This window comes from Nicotiana attenuata, unplaced genomic scaffold, assembly GCF_001879085.1.
Source record: "Nicotiana attenuata strain UT unplaced genomic scaffold, NIATTr2, whole genome shotgun sequence".
Lineage (NCBI taxonomy): Eukaryota > Viridiplantae > Streptophyta > Magnoliopsida > Solanales > Solanaceae > Nicotiana > Nicotiana attenuata.
The window spans coordinates 1-15,110 of NW_017675625.1; the positions used below are offsets into that span (position 1 = coordinate 1).

The 15,110-nt window shown below is 39.5% G+C and overlaps 2 protein-coding genes across 11 annotated transcripts; both read right to left on the reverse strand.

Annotated features, from left to right (window-relative positions):
* Positions 1–3,305: 3,305 nt before the first annotated feature.
* Positions 3,306–4,841, reverse strand: LOC109220272 (glutathione S-transferase PARB). Its single transcript, XM_019384741.1, has 3 exons — positions 4,600–4,841; positions 4,296–4,344; positions 3,306–3,887 (listed from the first exon to the last, which is right to left on the reverse strand). The coding sequence occupies exons 1-3, from the start codon at positions 4,744–4,746 to the stop codon at positions 3,442–3,444; spliced, it is 642 nt and encodes a 213-aa protein (XP_019240286.1). The 5' UTR covers positions 4,747–4,841; the 3' UTR covers positions 3,306–3,441.
* Positions 4,842–4,973: 132 nt separating this feature from the next.
* On the reverse strand, positions 4,974–12,120 carry LOC109220270. 10 transcript variants are annotated; one of them, XM_019384734.1, is made up of 15 exons: positions 12,006–12,119; positions 11,772–11,802; positions 11,602–11,672; positions 10,792–10,831; positions 10,585–10,634; positions 9,996–10,184; positions 9,731–9,884; positions 8,983–9,380; positions 8,750–8,878; positions 8,528–8,649; positions 8,314–8,405; positions 8,136–8,245; positions 6,851–6,984; positions 6,370–6,461; positions 4,974–5,158 (listed from the first exon to the last, which is right to left on the reverse strand). In XM_019384734.1, the coding sequence occupies exons 1-14, from the start codon at positions 12,045–12,047 to the stop codon at positions 6,395–6,397; spliced, it is 1,629 nt and encodes a 542-aa protein (XP_019240279.1). In that variant the 5' UTR covers positions 12,048–12,119; the 3' UTR covers positions 4,974–5,158; positions 6,370–6,394. The 10 variants fall into 10 exon arrangements, 9 of the variants coding, with proteins under 9 accessions (XP_019240279.1, XP_019240278.1, XP_019240277.1 ...); XM_019384733.1 differs by lacking the exon at positions 4,974–5,158 and adding an exon at positions 5,575–6,105; XM_019384732.1 differs by lacking the exon at positions 4,974–5,158 and adding an exon at positions 5,575–6,149.
* Positions 12,121–15,110: the final 2,990 nt, after the last annotated feature.

The following is a 15,110-nucleotide window of genomic DNA, read 5'->3' on the forward strand; positions in this document are numbered from 1 at the left end:
ATATGGTTGGTGAGCGGGTTCTGCTTCGGGTCTCGCCTATGAAGGGCGTCATGAGGTTTGGAAAGAAAGGGAAGCTGAGTCCGAGGTTTATTAGCCCTTTGAGATCTTGAGGCGAGTTGGGGAGGTTGCTTATGAGCTTGCCTTACCTCCCAGCTTGGCCGGAGTTCATCCGGTATTTCATGTTTCGATGCTCCGGAGGTATCGCGGTGATCCGTCGCACGTGTTGGATTTCAGTTCAGTCCAGTTGGACAAGGATCTATCCTATGTTGAGGAGCCAGTGGCTATTTTGGACAGGCAGATCAGGAAGTTGAGGTCAAAGAACATAGCTTCAGTAAAGGTCCAGTGGCGGGGTCAGCCGGCCGAGGAGGCGACTTGGGAGACCGAGCAGGATATGCGCAGCCAGTACCCTCATCTTTTCACTTCTTCAGGTATGCTCTCTATGCTCGTTCGAGGACGAATGAATGTTTAAGTGTAGGAGGATGTAACGACCCGGCCGGTCGTTTTTGGAATTTACGCCCCCGATCCCCCATTAACTGCTTCCCCTAAATTCATTTCTGCTATTTTGGTTTGCCGAGACGTTCGGTGTTGGGATTCGGAGTGTTTTGGGACACTTAGTCCCTAAATGAGAGCTTAAGAATTGAAAAATGGTCCGTAATCGGAACAGTGTGAAGACGACCTCGGAATGGAAATTCGATGGTTCCGTTAGCTCCGTTAGGTGATTTCGGGGTTGGGAGCGTGTTCGGAATGTATTTTGGAGGCTCGTAGCTCATTTAGGCTTGAAATGCCGAAGTTTGAATTTTTAAAGTTTCCAGTCCGATAGTGAGTTTTTGATCCGAGGGTCGGATTGGAATTCCGAAAGTTGCACTAGCTTCTTCATGTCATTTGGGATGTGTGTGCAAAATTTCAGGTCATTCGGGCGAGGTTTGGTTTGGTTTTTGATCGAAAGTGTGTTTTGTTGGAATTTGAAGTTCTTAGGCTTGAATCTTTGATTTAATCGGACTTCCGGTGTTGTTTCAGGTGTTTTAAGGATTGGTACAAGTTTGAATAAGGTATTAGGTGGTATTGGTGCTTTTGGTTGAGGTCCCGGGGGCCTCGGGATGATTTCAGGTGGTTAACGGGGAGATTTTTGAGGTGTTGCAGCAGCTGGTTCTTTTCATCTTCTGGTATTTTCGCTTCTGCGGCTTGGGAACCGCAGAAGCGGACCCGCATAAGCGGCTGGATCATCGCAGAAGTGGTTTGGGGTAGAGTTTCCAGGCGTCGCAGATGCGGAGGAAATTCCGCAGGAGCGGCCTCGCATCTGCGAGAAAATAGCCGCAGATGCGGCCGTTTGGCTTTTAGTTGGAACCGCAGAAGCGGTGGATAATCCGCATAAGCGGTTGACTGGACCGTAGAAGCGGATGTGGTCGTTTAGTGAGAGTCGCAGAAGCGGCTCACTTTTCGCATAAGCGGGACCGCAGAAGCGGTCCCTTGTCCGCAGAAGCGGAAATCCCTGGGCAGAAATAGAAATTTCGAGGGTTTGAGTTCATAAGTTACAAAAATCAATCAAGAGCTCGGTTTAAGGCGATTCTGAGTGGGATTTGAAGTGAAGATCACTGGGTAACGTTTCTTTGGTCCCTTCTTGTTATATTTCATCATTATATAGTTAAATCCACCATTAGAATTCGAATTCAAGGTCGAAAATTTGGAAAAAATTGGAAGAAACTTCATAGACCTAATTATTGAGTTTTGAGTAGGCAATTGACCTCCGATTTGGGAGATTTTTATATGGTTAGACTCGTGAGAGTACGAGGGTTCTGAAAATGTGAAAATTATTCGATTCCAAGATGTTGGTCTGAGGGGCGTTTTGGTCATTTTACCTATTTTCGCGTCCTAGCTTTAAATTTAATAGTGGGATCAGTTGTTTGCAATATTACTTACGATATGTAATTGAATTGAATAGATTTGGGCCATTTGGAGTCGGATACTCGTGGCAAAAGTGTGATTTCGAGTTGATTTTGGTGCCGATTCGAGGTAAGTGGCTTGTCTAACCTTGTGTGGGGGACCTTTCCCCTTAGGATATGATATGTGGTAATTGAGTGCCTTGTACGTGAGGTGACGAGCGCGTGCTTGAGCTAATTGTTGAAAAATTCGGTTTTCTTAAGATATTGAGATTGAGTTCCTTTCATATTTGCTTTATTCTACTTGTAGTTATAACCTGTGTTAGATTAGAAAATCATGTTTAGTTGATTTAACTTGCCTAATTGTTTAAGTTGCCTTGCCTGTACTACGTGAAGCATGCTAGGCTAGTACTACCTGATGTTTGTCTTTTGTACTTCATTTCTGAATATCTTCTAGTTGTGGTTGCGCATTTACATTGGGACTACGGATGTGGGATTCCGGTAGCTCCCCCCTTGTTTGTTTACTTTGGGACTACGGGTTCGATTCCTGGTAGATCCCCCTGCACTTTTACTTTGGGACTACGGGTTAGATTCCCGATAGATCCCCCTGCACCTTGATAGTTAGACTACGGGACGGTATCCCGGGAGATCCTTCGGATATACACATATGATGGACTACGGGACGGTATCCCGGGAGATCCACTGGGCAGTTGAGAAAAGGACTACAGGACGGTATCCTGGGAGATCCTTATTGTTACCATTGGTATTGAGCTGTACTTATTATGTGGTTGTTCCGTTCTTGTGTATTTGCTATTGCCTTGGTTAACGTGTCTTATTTCACTGCTGTCTTTATTATTTCTAGATTATCATCCTGTTATTTACAGTTATTACTATATTTTGTCTCAGTATGGCCCTGACCTTCCTCGTCACTACCCAACCGAGGTTAGGCTTGGCACTTACTGAGTACCGCTGTGGTGTACTCATGCCCTTCCTGCGCGTGTTTTTCATGTGCAGATCATCCAGGTACCTCTACTCAGGCGCCCTATCAGCGAGGCAGGAGGACTACGTAGACTTCGAGGTAGATCTGCTGCGTCCGCAGACCGACGAGTCTCCCTCTTATTCTATCTTTAGTACTTAGTTTTTCCTTCTTTCGGTTGTTAGAAATTCTGGAGTTTGGAACCTTTACTATACACTTCTGTAGCCTGTGTTGCCCGTGAGTTTCCGGGTTTTGGGAATTGTTTTAGACTTGTGATATTGAGTTATACTTGCCAAGCGGCATTCAGTACAGTTTCTTTTAGATATTTGATTTGATTTTCTCTATTTTTCTGCAATTAATATATTTCCGCAAATGTTAGGCTTACCTGGTCATGGGGGCCAGGTGCCGTCATGACATGTTCATGGTTGGTGAACTAGGATCGTGACAATATATCAGTACACATAGTAAATGACATTGATTTTTATGACTGTTTTATTGTAGAAGACAACTACTTCAGACAGAAAACACAACAGATGAAACAGAAATTAGGCTTCTGGGAATATGCTCATCCATTAGCTCATGAATTCTTTATTTTTGCAGCTTCTCCAATCCCGTAACCCAAGCTGGCCTAGCCAAAATATCAGCACACCATGCACTCACACGAGGGCGCGAATCAAACACTTCCTTAACTTTTGAACTCATCAAGTAATATATATTTGGGATGTGGTGCAAATCAACCAGTGTAAAAGAGTCTCCACCTAAGTATTTTGACTCTGCCAATCGAGTTTCGTATATGTCAAGAACCTTAGACAATTGCGCTTCGCTTTCCTTCACAGCAGCATCATCTGTGGTCATGCCGATAATTGGTTTTATGCCTAGTTCCCAGGTTAATTTTGAAGCCGGTGGTTCAAATTTTTGGCCTTCTACTTCCATCCATACTGACATAATGGGCATCTTCTTTGGATCTTGGAGTATTAGTTGATAGCCATTGTCAGCATAAACATGAGCAATGTATTGGGTGATTGCCCTTGATTCTGCATTACAAGTTCCCAATTTATCATTTCAAATTAATAGTGTAAAAAATCAGGCCGCCTATAAGATGTGGCGAAATCAGGTATTTATATAAAGGGATTTAAATATTATGTTAGAATGTCTTAGGATTTGAACTTATGAGCTAGAGCAACTTCTGAACCTCCTTTACGGCTTTACCATTACACTAGCTCTGCCCCTACTTATAAGGTAATTATACGTAAAAATATCTAAAATAATCATTAATTAGTAACTAGTAGGTATAATAACTAACCTGCTACAATAGGGTAAGATTACATCAACAGAATAGTGTAGAAAATCTTTACACTATTTGTATATAAACTTAAATCCTTTCAAATTTTGTCACCTTTGTGCTGATATATATAAATTGCAAGAATAGCAAAAGTACTTACCAAAGAGCTTCAAGTCCCCATCTTCAAATGCTGGTACTTGACCAAAAGGCTGCATCGGTTTGAAAAAATCTCATTTTTAGAGAGGGGGCATGAATCCATGTTCAAAGCTAAAATTGCGGAAAATGATAAAATGAGACATCTTTATCAATGGTCAATTGCAATATGCTGAAAAGTGGAATGGTGGTAAGTAGAGGCAGACGGAGACTATATTCAATGGGTTCAACTGATCTCAGTATTCTTTTTCCGGAACATAAATATATATGTAAATAATCACTAACAATAGACTTAATGTAATTATGCTTACATTGAGGGAAAGGTAAGGGTGCTTCTTGTGTTCGCCAGAGGCCATATCAACGGAGACAAACTCAAAATCCAGCTCCTTCTCGATTAGGCAAGCAGCAACTCTCATGGTTGCAGTTGACATGGGGCTACCATGGACTTTGATCGCCATAATTTCTGGATGACAGCTAAAGATAAAGAATAATAAATTAGGATTGTGACAGATATATTGCTTGAACTTGATGAAAGAAGGTTATGTTATGGAGGTATATATAGGGTACGAGGTAAAATTTCTTTATGTCATTCTTTAATAAAATTATCCCAAAAGTCTTGGTGGCTAAACAAACCCTTAAATGCTTTTAATTAAGATGCTAATACCGTGATCTTGAGATGGAGAAAGACTTATTAATAATCTGATTAGGTAAGTAATGACCTCACAAGTCTCCTCATATTGTTGACCAAATGATATTTCTTAATAATAATGGTACAGTCCTTTTACCTGCTGCATCTTCCTTCCAGGAAAGTACTTTGGGTAATTACATATCTGCTTCTATCAGGATGCACGTTCTCTTTGATATTATACACTGATATGAAATAGTCAATCACAGATGATGACATTTAAAAGCCAAAAAGTAAGGCGAAACTATTTTATGTAAGATGTTGGAATAGATTTTAACTGTATTTGAACGTTGACAAACAAGTTGGATAGCACACATTGACTACTTCAAATTATAGTAGAAGTGTGAAAGATAAGGTTCCCAAAGTAAATCTTAAAAAAAAAAAAAAAAAAAAAAAAAAAAAAGAAAGAGGGGGGAGGGGGAAGACCAGCCGCTGTAATTTGCTGAAATGTTGTCTGAGACGGGTTGTGCAAATGTGGGAGGTGCGGAAACTTCAACACTTATAGTTATCAATTTTATGCCATAACTGGCTATTTAGTAAGAATTAACCAAAAACATCATATCAGGAGTTCCCGTGAGGCCAGGCATAATCTACCTGAAAATAAGATAAAAATGAATGCAAAACTTTGAAAGGTGAACGTTTCTTCGTCCACTTGTATGGAAGAATGAAGCGAGGAAGTCAAATGTCCCTTCTCCAGCTAATTAATCAATATTCTTCCTCCATTGATCAAGAATTTCCATTTTATGGGAAGTACCATGATCCTCTAATTAAATAAGGGCTAGAGTTTCAACATTTTTTACACACCAAACTCTTACATGAGGATGAGAATTAAATGCATCCTTGGATATAGTTCCGATTAAGTACTGTAACTGGGACATAGTGCATATCTGCCAGGGGAAGCTGTCTCCTCCCAAGTTTTAATTCCCTTAGTCTCACCTCGTATACATCAAGGATCTTTCCAAGATTGTCTTTATTTTCTGCCACAGTTGCATTGTCCTTCACCATGCCCAACAATGGCAGCTCGAAGCTCAGTTTTTAAGCTACAAGATCGAACTTTGTTGATTCAACATCCATCCACACTGACATGATGACCAATTTCTTTGGCTCCTGCCCTAACTACTGATTTCCCTTTCTGCATACATGTGGTCATTCTATTGGATAAGATCTGTGATGAGCCTACTTAAAGAGCATAGAAAGTCAGGACTAGAACTCCCACCAATCCAATGAGGCTCAAAATAAATAAAGTGATCCGATCACCTTCATACATTTAGCAGTAGTCTCGGATAAAACTCGTGTCCAAAAAGGACAAAATAAGCTTCTAATATATTGTAATCTATAAGGCAAATAGAGGGGAAGGGCAAAGTACAACATTTATTTCTAAAAACCTTGCTATTACCTTGGTATAAAATGCGATCCAAGGACTAAATCTGAGAGAAATATGCACATAAAATGATAGACTCATCTTTCTCATTCACGTGTACCTCTTTCCTGCACCAGAAAAAATCACCCCGGGGAAAATATCACATAGCATTCTTTAAGCAATACAAAAAAGTTTAGTAAAACGTGCAGCTTTTACCAACATGGAGACATTGGCATATGCACATCCACAACAATGGTCTAAAGAATAATTTCCAAGGACAACGCCAGAACTTATCTCCGGACTAGGAGGGGCTAAAAGCAATCTAGCTATATCTGCTATTTTGTTTTGATTAAAGTATAGTTATTCCGCTACTACCAAAAGATGTTCTAGGCATTTCAACCATAACAGTTTAGCTTGGGTAGTAAAAGCTAGCCAGCTCACTCAAACCGGTACCAAAGAATTCCAGCCAAACAAAATAAACAAATATCGAAGAAAGAAGTATTAGAGCCGCTCCTACCAAGGCTGATGTATGCGGATAAAATTCCCTATTTCCAGCTCGACATCTTTACAGATTCTTGAGCTAAAAATGATAGTTAACTTCCTTCCTCCAGTACCCTTTCTTTTTTGAGGATTGCTCAGGCATTCAGTACCCTGCAAAGAAACCTAAAATTGTAGATAGCATTCACCCAACACCATAAATCTATTCTGTTTAACCAATGAAAACATCACCACCAGCCAGACTAGTAACAAACAGTAAATAAAATATTGGAACACACTTTTCATTCTTAAAAGTTCCCATACAACGAAATGACTAGCCAGATGGTAAAAAACTTATTTCTTTTCCTCCTAGACCTACGTGCTCGGGGATTGAGTACTGATTAGTGTTTGTCTGATTTTTAAGATTTCACATATTTCAACACAAAAAGTAAAACCTATATAATTCGATTTAATCTGCATAGATAATCTTCCACTACAAATTATGTCCATGGATTGTAAGCGACCAGTGAAGCTCAAATAAACCATATCAATCTTCATGCAGGCGCTATACCCAACAAGGCACCTTTTAGCTTTTTTTCCTTTATATGATAGTGGTGGCAAAAAGAAGCTGTCATGCTCTTTTGAAAATATACAGTAGACGTGAGTTGAGAGGAGCAGGTTGAGATGAGTATGTAAATATCTCAAGCTTGGACTCTGAGAAGTCAAGCTCAAGCCGTAAATACTACAAGGAATATATTTCTGAAAGAGTTTACAAGGAAGCCAACACACTAAATCACAATAAACACCATACTATTCCATGACTGCAATTCTTAAAAAAAATGAAAATGCAATTCATTGAGAAATATAATTCCAGATGCTTCCACTTATTAGACATTTCAAAGAACACTCACTACCATATTTGTTTGTTGAATCTGCACGACCTGTTTCTTACAGTTCTTCTGAGGGTAACGGTCTAAAGAAAGTTAAGAAACCATGATAGTTCACTCAAAGCTCCTACCTGAAATGGAAGTTTTTGGTTCAGAAAGGAAGCATAAAAGTAAAATTCCCACACCCCAGCATCCACTCTCCTATGCTACCTTACCTGACTTTCTATTCTAGGCAACAACCTGACTTTGACTTTTACAAGTTGCCTATTTACACGTGAAAGTTGGGCTATAATTAAAACAAGTACCAACATTTTCTTCTTTAAAAACTAGTGAGAGCAAAAAAAGCATGCTCATGACCTTCAAAAAGTTGAAAGGAGCATCTTATTCTCAATAAAGTAGACGTACACATATTCTTAACTTTCTGTTTAGCATACGTACAATAGTTAGTCCAAGTACCTCTTCATCTCCAAGTAAAGCACAAAAACAAACAGTCAGCTTGGCCTCCAAAGAACATGACAAAATTCTCACATCAATGAAGCTTTTTGCACCTGCAATAACAGCAGAAGAGGTCAGAAACATGCAAGAGGAAAGAAGATATACAAGTTTGGCCTTTTACCACTTGAAGCATCATGTGTTTGTGACTTCTCCAAGAAATATGTATCTCTGTCCTTTTCACATTGCATTAGCTGCTGCAACTTTCCAGATAATCTGGCATGACATGTCAATGTAAGTGAGAAAAGATGAAATTTGAAGATTTTTTTCTGTTTCATCTGTTCCTAGAAAACGTGCATAATATGCTCATTACTGACACTTTCTAGTTCCATACTAACCCGAATTGCCTAGGCCTTGCAATAGACAGCCTCTCATTCGTAGATACAGCTCCTAATGCTAGATGAAATTGGTCAGCCATGGTCCTCTGAGGTATAGCAGGCTGCAGAATCTGGGGAATTTCCTGAAACAAAAAAGAAAAGAAAAAAAGAAAAAAACATTGAGAGAACTACCTATGCAACTGATCGCTATGATAAAACAGTAAAAGATTAACTACATATTACATCCTCGTCGGTAGATGAGTCACTATCTAGTGCCTCAGGTTGGTCGTCATTGCTCATGTTTCTGTCACCGAGCAGCAATAAGTTTCTCTTCTGTAAGAACCGTGATCCTTGTCTTTTTGTTTGCAGCTGCTGGTTAAAACATGATCTTTACATTCACGAAATAGTAAAAATGGTAATACAGAAGTGCTAATAAGATCTTTAAGATAAGAGATATGGAACAGAAGAAAGCAAACCATTCTAGAATTGCCTTGTGGTCGGGAACTTGTATGCTGAAAGTGATCCAGAAACTCGGCCATGGAATGTTCATTTGGATCATGTACAACTGCTACTTCAGATGGCACCAAATGCTTCTGGAACTGTTGTATTTCATTTCCACCAAAATCCTCCTCGAACTGCTGTATGTCATTTCCACCAAAATCCTCCTCGAACTGCTGTATTTCTTTTCCACCAAAATCCTCCAATAAGTCATCCAGTGCCTCTATATTATTTCTTTGCATGTCTAATTCTACATTTAGGGGAAGAACAGATAACGGTGTGCTGGTTTGACAAGTATCATGGACAACCAAAGCAAAATCCTTCTTCAGCGGCCAGGATTGGAACAAAAATTTGGGCTTAGATTTGCCCCGGCGTCCTGCAGTTGATTGCAAAAAAAATATTTTAAAGTACAGCTTGAAAACCCAATGGATCACAGATCTCAAGTAAAGAAAAAGACCATCATAGATGTGAGACTTGGGGATTCAATGTTAAGATGCATCCATTTTTTTTCTATTTTGCTTGGAATCCATGAGCTCTTGTTCTTGAGAAGCACCACTACTACACATGTTATGCTAGTTAGTGACAGTCTAGTTCAAGACAACTAAACCAACTATGATCAATAATGCTTGATAAGACCAAACTTCTCATCAGTTGAGTTGACGACATCATTAGTATCAAGACAGAGGATGCAAAATAGGGAAATGAAGTTGACAGAAGTACTAATACCTTTAGATGATCTGTTCAACTTTGATGAGGCACTGTACGACGATGAAGAACCAGCATCTTTATTCAAGAAAACTCCTGATTTGCATTCTGCACTAACTTTAGGCAATGTGCTTTTACCATCTCTTCTTAAATTTCCATCAGCAGAAGGCCTCATCTGCCAGATATTTTAACCTCAAAAAGAGCCAATTAGTATTTGTTGAACACAACATTAAGTAATCAAGTGTTAGTGACATTGATTTTGTAGGCATAGAGTTTTCAGTCATACCTCATCATCGGACATAATTTCCTCTTCTGAATTAGAAGTAGGTGTCGTTCTAGAAACGTGACTAAATCCGTCATCTAAGCAGCAAGACAATGCCATCCAGTGGTCGTTTTTGTTGATGAAGTCACCACCCTGACTCTTAAAAGAAGGAACTTCAACGTCATCTTCTTTGCATAAGCCTGTTTGCTTCTGCTAACAGGAAAGCAAAACAACTGTAAGAGGAGTTGGTCATTTGGACCTTTTATTGTTTATCATTTTTGTGTATCTCCACTTAGTAACTGATCCCTTTTGCGGATGGGATACACATTGTGACAGTACAAGCCTCCAGCCTCAGTTACTAAAGTTTGTCCCTTAAACTAGATGATTCCAGAAGAACAGGAGAAGAAGTGGAGAGCAACTTTTTTCTGAACTCCCCGCCAAAAAGTATTTCCATGTTGAATTCTCAACCACCATGAACCATTAACGCCGATTAGGAAATAACTCTTTAACATAAATTTAACCCAAAAAAAAGGAAAAGAAAAAGGACCAAAGGAACAATAGAAGGAAGAAATGAAGGTAAAGAGAGCAAAAGGGAGGTAAATTCAACCAATACCAGCTGATGAGAATTCAATGTGTGGGCTGAGTGATGAAGTCTTTTGACATCTGCACAAGATTAACATGGATAACTTTCAAACACCCTTTTCTTTTCTTTTTTCTTTTTTCTTTTGGGAGGGTGATGGGTGGGGTGGGTGGGGGGATGTTGAGAATGAAAATTCAAGTGGATGAGTCGGCTGCCAGATAAAAGTTTCACTGAGAATACCTGTTAGTAGTTCAAGCTGGGAAAGGACTCCAATACCTCCCTGACAAACAAGAAACATCAGACTCTTGGGCATTATAAAGTATTCATGAGCAAATAGATACAAAAAATAAGGAAAGCAGGAAAAAATCAAATAGCCTAACTTAAAAATTGTGCAGTAAACATTGTGGTCATTGTGATTAAAAACTAAACAGTTCATCTCAACTATAATTTAATTGCTAATGATCTAAGCCCAAACAGAAACCTAACCCCTCCAATGCATTATGAAAATTGTTAGAAAGCAAGATAAATGTGCCAAAAAATCATACAAGGAAGCACCACTTTAACAATCAATCAACCAACTAGACTAATTGGGGTTGGCTATATGACTCCTCTATATCCATTCTGCTTTTCATGCGCCCATTTTCATTCTAACAGTAAACAAATTATCAAGATTAGTTGGTCTAGGACTCATCCTAATTGTAGATTGAGGAAACTTAGGGGACGCATTAGGAAGTTAGTTGGAAGGGGCACGTGATTCTGTTATAAACAGTGCCCTTCCACTAATTAGTTAATCACTCTCTCATTTTTACACAATACACAAAAATGCTCTCACTTCTCTCTCTAGATTCTTCTTTCAATTCATCTGTGAACTTGATTGCATGTTGTTGGATTTAGTCTGCTCAGCTGAGATTCAACAAACTAACAGAAATTGTCTTAAATAAATGATAAAGTAGGGTTTCTCGAGAACATTATACAAGGCAGCTAGCCTTTTAACCCGTAAAAAGGAGAGGAATGTGAAAATGTAAGCAACAAAACACATGAGGCATATACCTTGTTTCCTGAGGGTCCACTCAGAGAATTGTCATTTGTCAGCCATTTGTCATCATCCATATCCTCTTCTTCTGATAATTTCAAACAACACAAAAGCAGATTCAATTAAAAGAACAAACTAAGCTAGGTTTATAATTCCGAAGATTAATTTCTAAAGGAGGAGAAGATACCGGAAACACTCTGGTCAGAATCTTGCTTTTCCTACATTATGATTGGACAACGTTGGGGTAAGGCAGTTTAAATTTCATGGGAGACATTGAAATCAATCAAAAGTAACACAAAATTCGCTTGAAAATAGCAGATAACCCTAAACTGTAATCGACGAGAGAATAGCCGATCGGTGAGCTGGATATCGGAAATTATGAAGTAATGGAATAGAATGAGGTTCGAAGAATTCAGAATACCTGAAGAAATCCACTAGTGGCAGCTAAGCCTCCCTCTTCCATAGCTTCTGACAGGCAAAGACGCAATTTTGCAAGCTGATTGGGGAAGTGGCGGGAAGTTTAGACTAATAAGTAATAACGGAGTAATATCTTCCTAGTAATTTTTTTTTTCTTACTCCCTCATTTTTTATTTACTAGTGTTATGTAGCCAGATCTCAAGTCAATCTTGGAAAATACCTTGGCACCCTAAAGCTGATCGAACAAATCATCAATCCTCGGTAGCGGATACTTATTCGTGATTGTTACCTTGTTCAATTGCCGGTAATCAATACACATTCTCATTGACCCATCCTTCTTCTTGACAAATAACACAGGCGCACCCCAAGGCGAAACAATGGGTCTAATGAAACCTTTCTCAAGCAAATCCTGCAACTGGTCCTTTAACTCTTTCAACTCCGGCGGGGCCATACGATATGGCGGAATAGAAATGGGCTGAGTGCCCGGAGCCAAATCAATGCAAAAATCAATATCTCTGTCGGGTGGCATACCCGGCAGGTCTGAAGGGAAAACAACAGGAAACTCCCGGACAATGGGCACAGAATCAATAGAAGGGACCTCAGCACTAAATCACGAACATAGTCAGCCAGTATGGGCAGTCTTGCTTATATTCCGGTCGGTGAGAGGCCGCTTGCTTTGGATGTTCAGGGCTTTAGCCAATCAGTTCGTGAGACTGGATGTTTCTGAGCCCAGTCGTGTGTTAGCTTGCACGGTCGACCCAAAGGGTCATCACCTGTTTTCTTACCCATTCTGTACTTCCGAGGCCTTGAAAACCTCATTTAGGGTTGCCTCGATTTGCGTGCACAGTCCGGGCGCGTAGCCGGAAGGCTTAAATATGAATTCTGTGAGAAAAATGCTAAATTTTGATATTAAAATGAATAAATTTGACTTCGGTCAACATTTTGGGTAAACGGACCCGGACCAGTGATTTGACGGTTCCGGAGGGTCTGTAGGAAAATATGGGACTTGGGCGTATGCCCGAAATCAAATTCCGAGGTCCCAAGCCCGAGAAATGAATTTTTCTGTGAAATTATTTTCTGGAAATAATTAAGAAAATTGGAAATAAAATTTGATTAGAAGACTATGGTATCGGGTCCGTATTTTGGTTCCGGCGCCTGGTACAAGTCTTATATATGATTTAAGCACTTTCTGTAAAGTTTGGTTGAAAACGGACGTCGTTTGACGTGTTTCGGACTTAAAATAGAAATTTGATGTTTTATGAAAATTTGGAAGGAATCATGGATTTTGAGGCTTAATTCGATGTTTATGATGTTATTTTGGCGATTTGATCGCGTGAATAAGTCCGTAGGATGTTTTTGAGGTTGTGTGTATGTTTGGTTTGGAGCTCCGAGGGCTCGGGTGACTTTTGGATAGGCCACGGGGTGAAATTTTGTACTTAAGGAATTGCAGGCCTACAGGCTTCGCATTTCCCAAACTTTGCTCGCAATTCTCAGGATTTTTCGCATTTCCCAAACTTTGTTCGCAATTACCAGGCTTCGCATTTCCCAAACTTTTCTCGCAATTCCCAGGCTTGTTCTCATTTCCCAAACTTTGTTCGCAATTCCATTCGCAATTCCCAAACTTTTTTCGCAATTACCAGTTCGCAATTCCCAAACTTTGTTCGCAATTCCCATATCTCCAACCTGCATTTTTCATACTTAGTCGATTTTTAAGACATTTTCACCCCATTTTCAAAACACAACTCCTTTGGCCGATTTTTTAAGAACAAACCTTCTTCCAAATGAATTGTAAGTTGATTTTACTCATTTCTTTCAATCATTAACATCATTTAACATGTTTTCAACTTAAAATCAAGGATTTTCATTGGTGAAATTGGGGATTTTGGGTAGAACTTAGGTTTTTCTAAAATTGGGGATTTGGACCTCAATTTGAGGTCCGGTTCAAAACAAATTACATATTTGGGTTCGTGGGGGAATGGATAACCGGGTTTTGGTTCGAACCTTGGGTTTTGACCACGTGGGCCCGGCGGCGATTTTGGAATTTTTGGGAAAAACTTTGGGAAAATCATTTTTATGCATTCAAATTGATTCATTTAGTGTTTATTAAAGTAATTAAGTGACTTGTGACTAGATTCGAGCGGACTGGAGGTGGAATCACGGGGTAAAGCTATAGTTGAGGCTTGAGTTGAGTTCAAAGCATCGAGGTAAGTGTTCGGTCTAACCCTAGCTTGAGGGATTAGGAGTTGAGCCATAATTGCTACTTGTTTTGTGTTGAGTACGACGTATGGGCATAGTGACGAGTATCCATGCGTCGGTGTCGAGCATGACCGTGAGTCTTAATTTGATAATTGTGTACCCTTGTTTGATCCTGTGAAAGTTGTGACTGAATATTGGTATTAGTTGTGCCAAGAAGAAGTTGAATAGGATTGGTTATAGCTGACTCTCCCTTGTCGGGATGTTTGACTTGTTGTTATAGTTCCCTTGCCGGGAAGATTATTAATTTGATTGTTCCCTTGCTGGGATTGTATTGTGTATTGTATTGAAAGTAAAGGGAGCGGGTGGTACGCCTACCACAAGTGAAATTGAAATGGGAGCGGGTGGTACGCCTACCACAAGTGATATTGAAATGGGAGCGGGTGGTACGCCTACCACAAGTGAAATTGAAATGGGAGCGGGTGGTACGCCTACCACGAGTAGGGGTGTTCGTCGGTCGGTACGGTATGGTATTTAGATATTTCGGTTCGGTATTTTCGGTATTCGGTTTCTTAAAATCTTATACCAATATCGTACCCAATTAAATTCGGCATGGTTCGGTTTTTCTCATTTCGGTTTCGATTTATTCGGTTCGGTAACTTCGGTTTATTCGGTTTGAATACTAACTAGTGCATAGAGCCATGACTCTAATATTCTTAATTAATGCACTGAAAAATACAAAACTGAAAATGTTTGTTGACAAAAAATTTGTCCAAAACTAGCAAATATCGACCCAAATAGAGAAAATTGTACACAAAAGAATATTTGATCATTAAAAATATCTTGTTACTTGTTTAGAGTTAATTGATGAACTTAGAGAATGTAGGAAAGTTAAATTATAGATATTTTATATTTA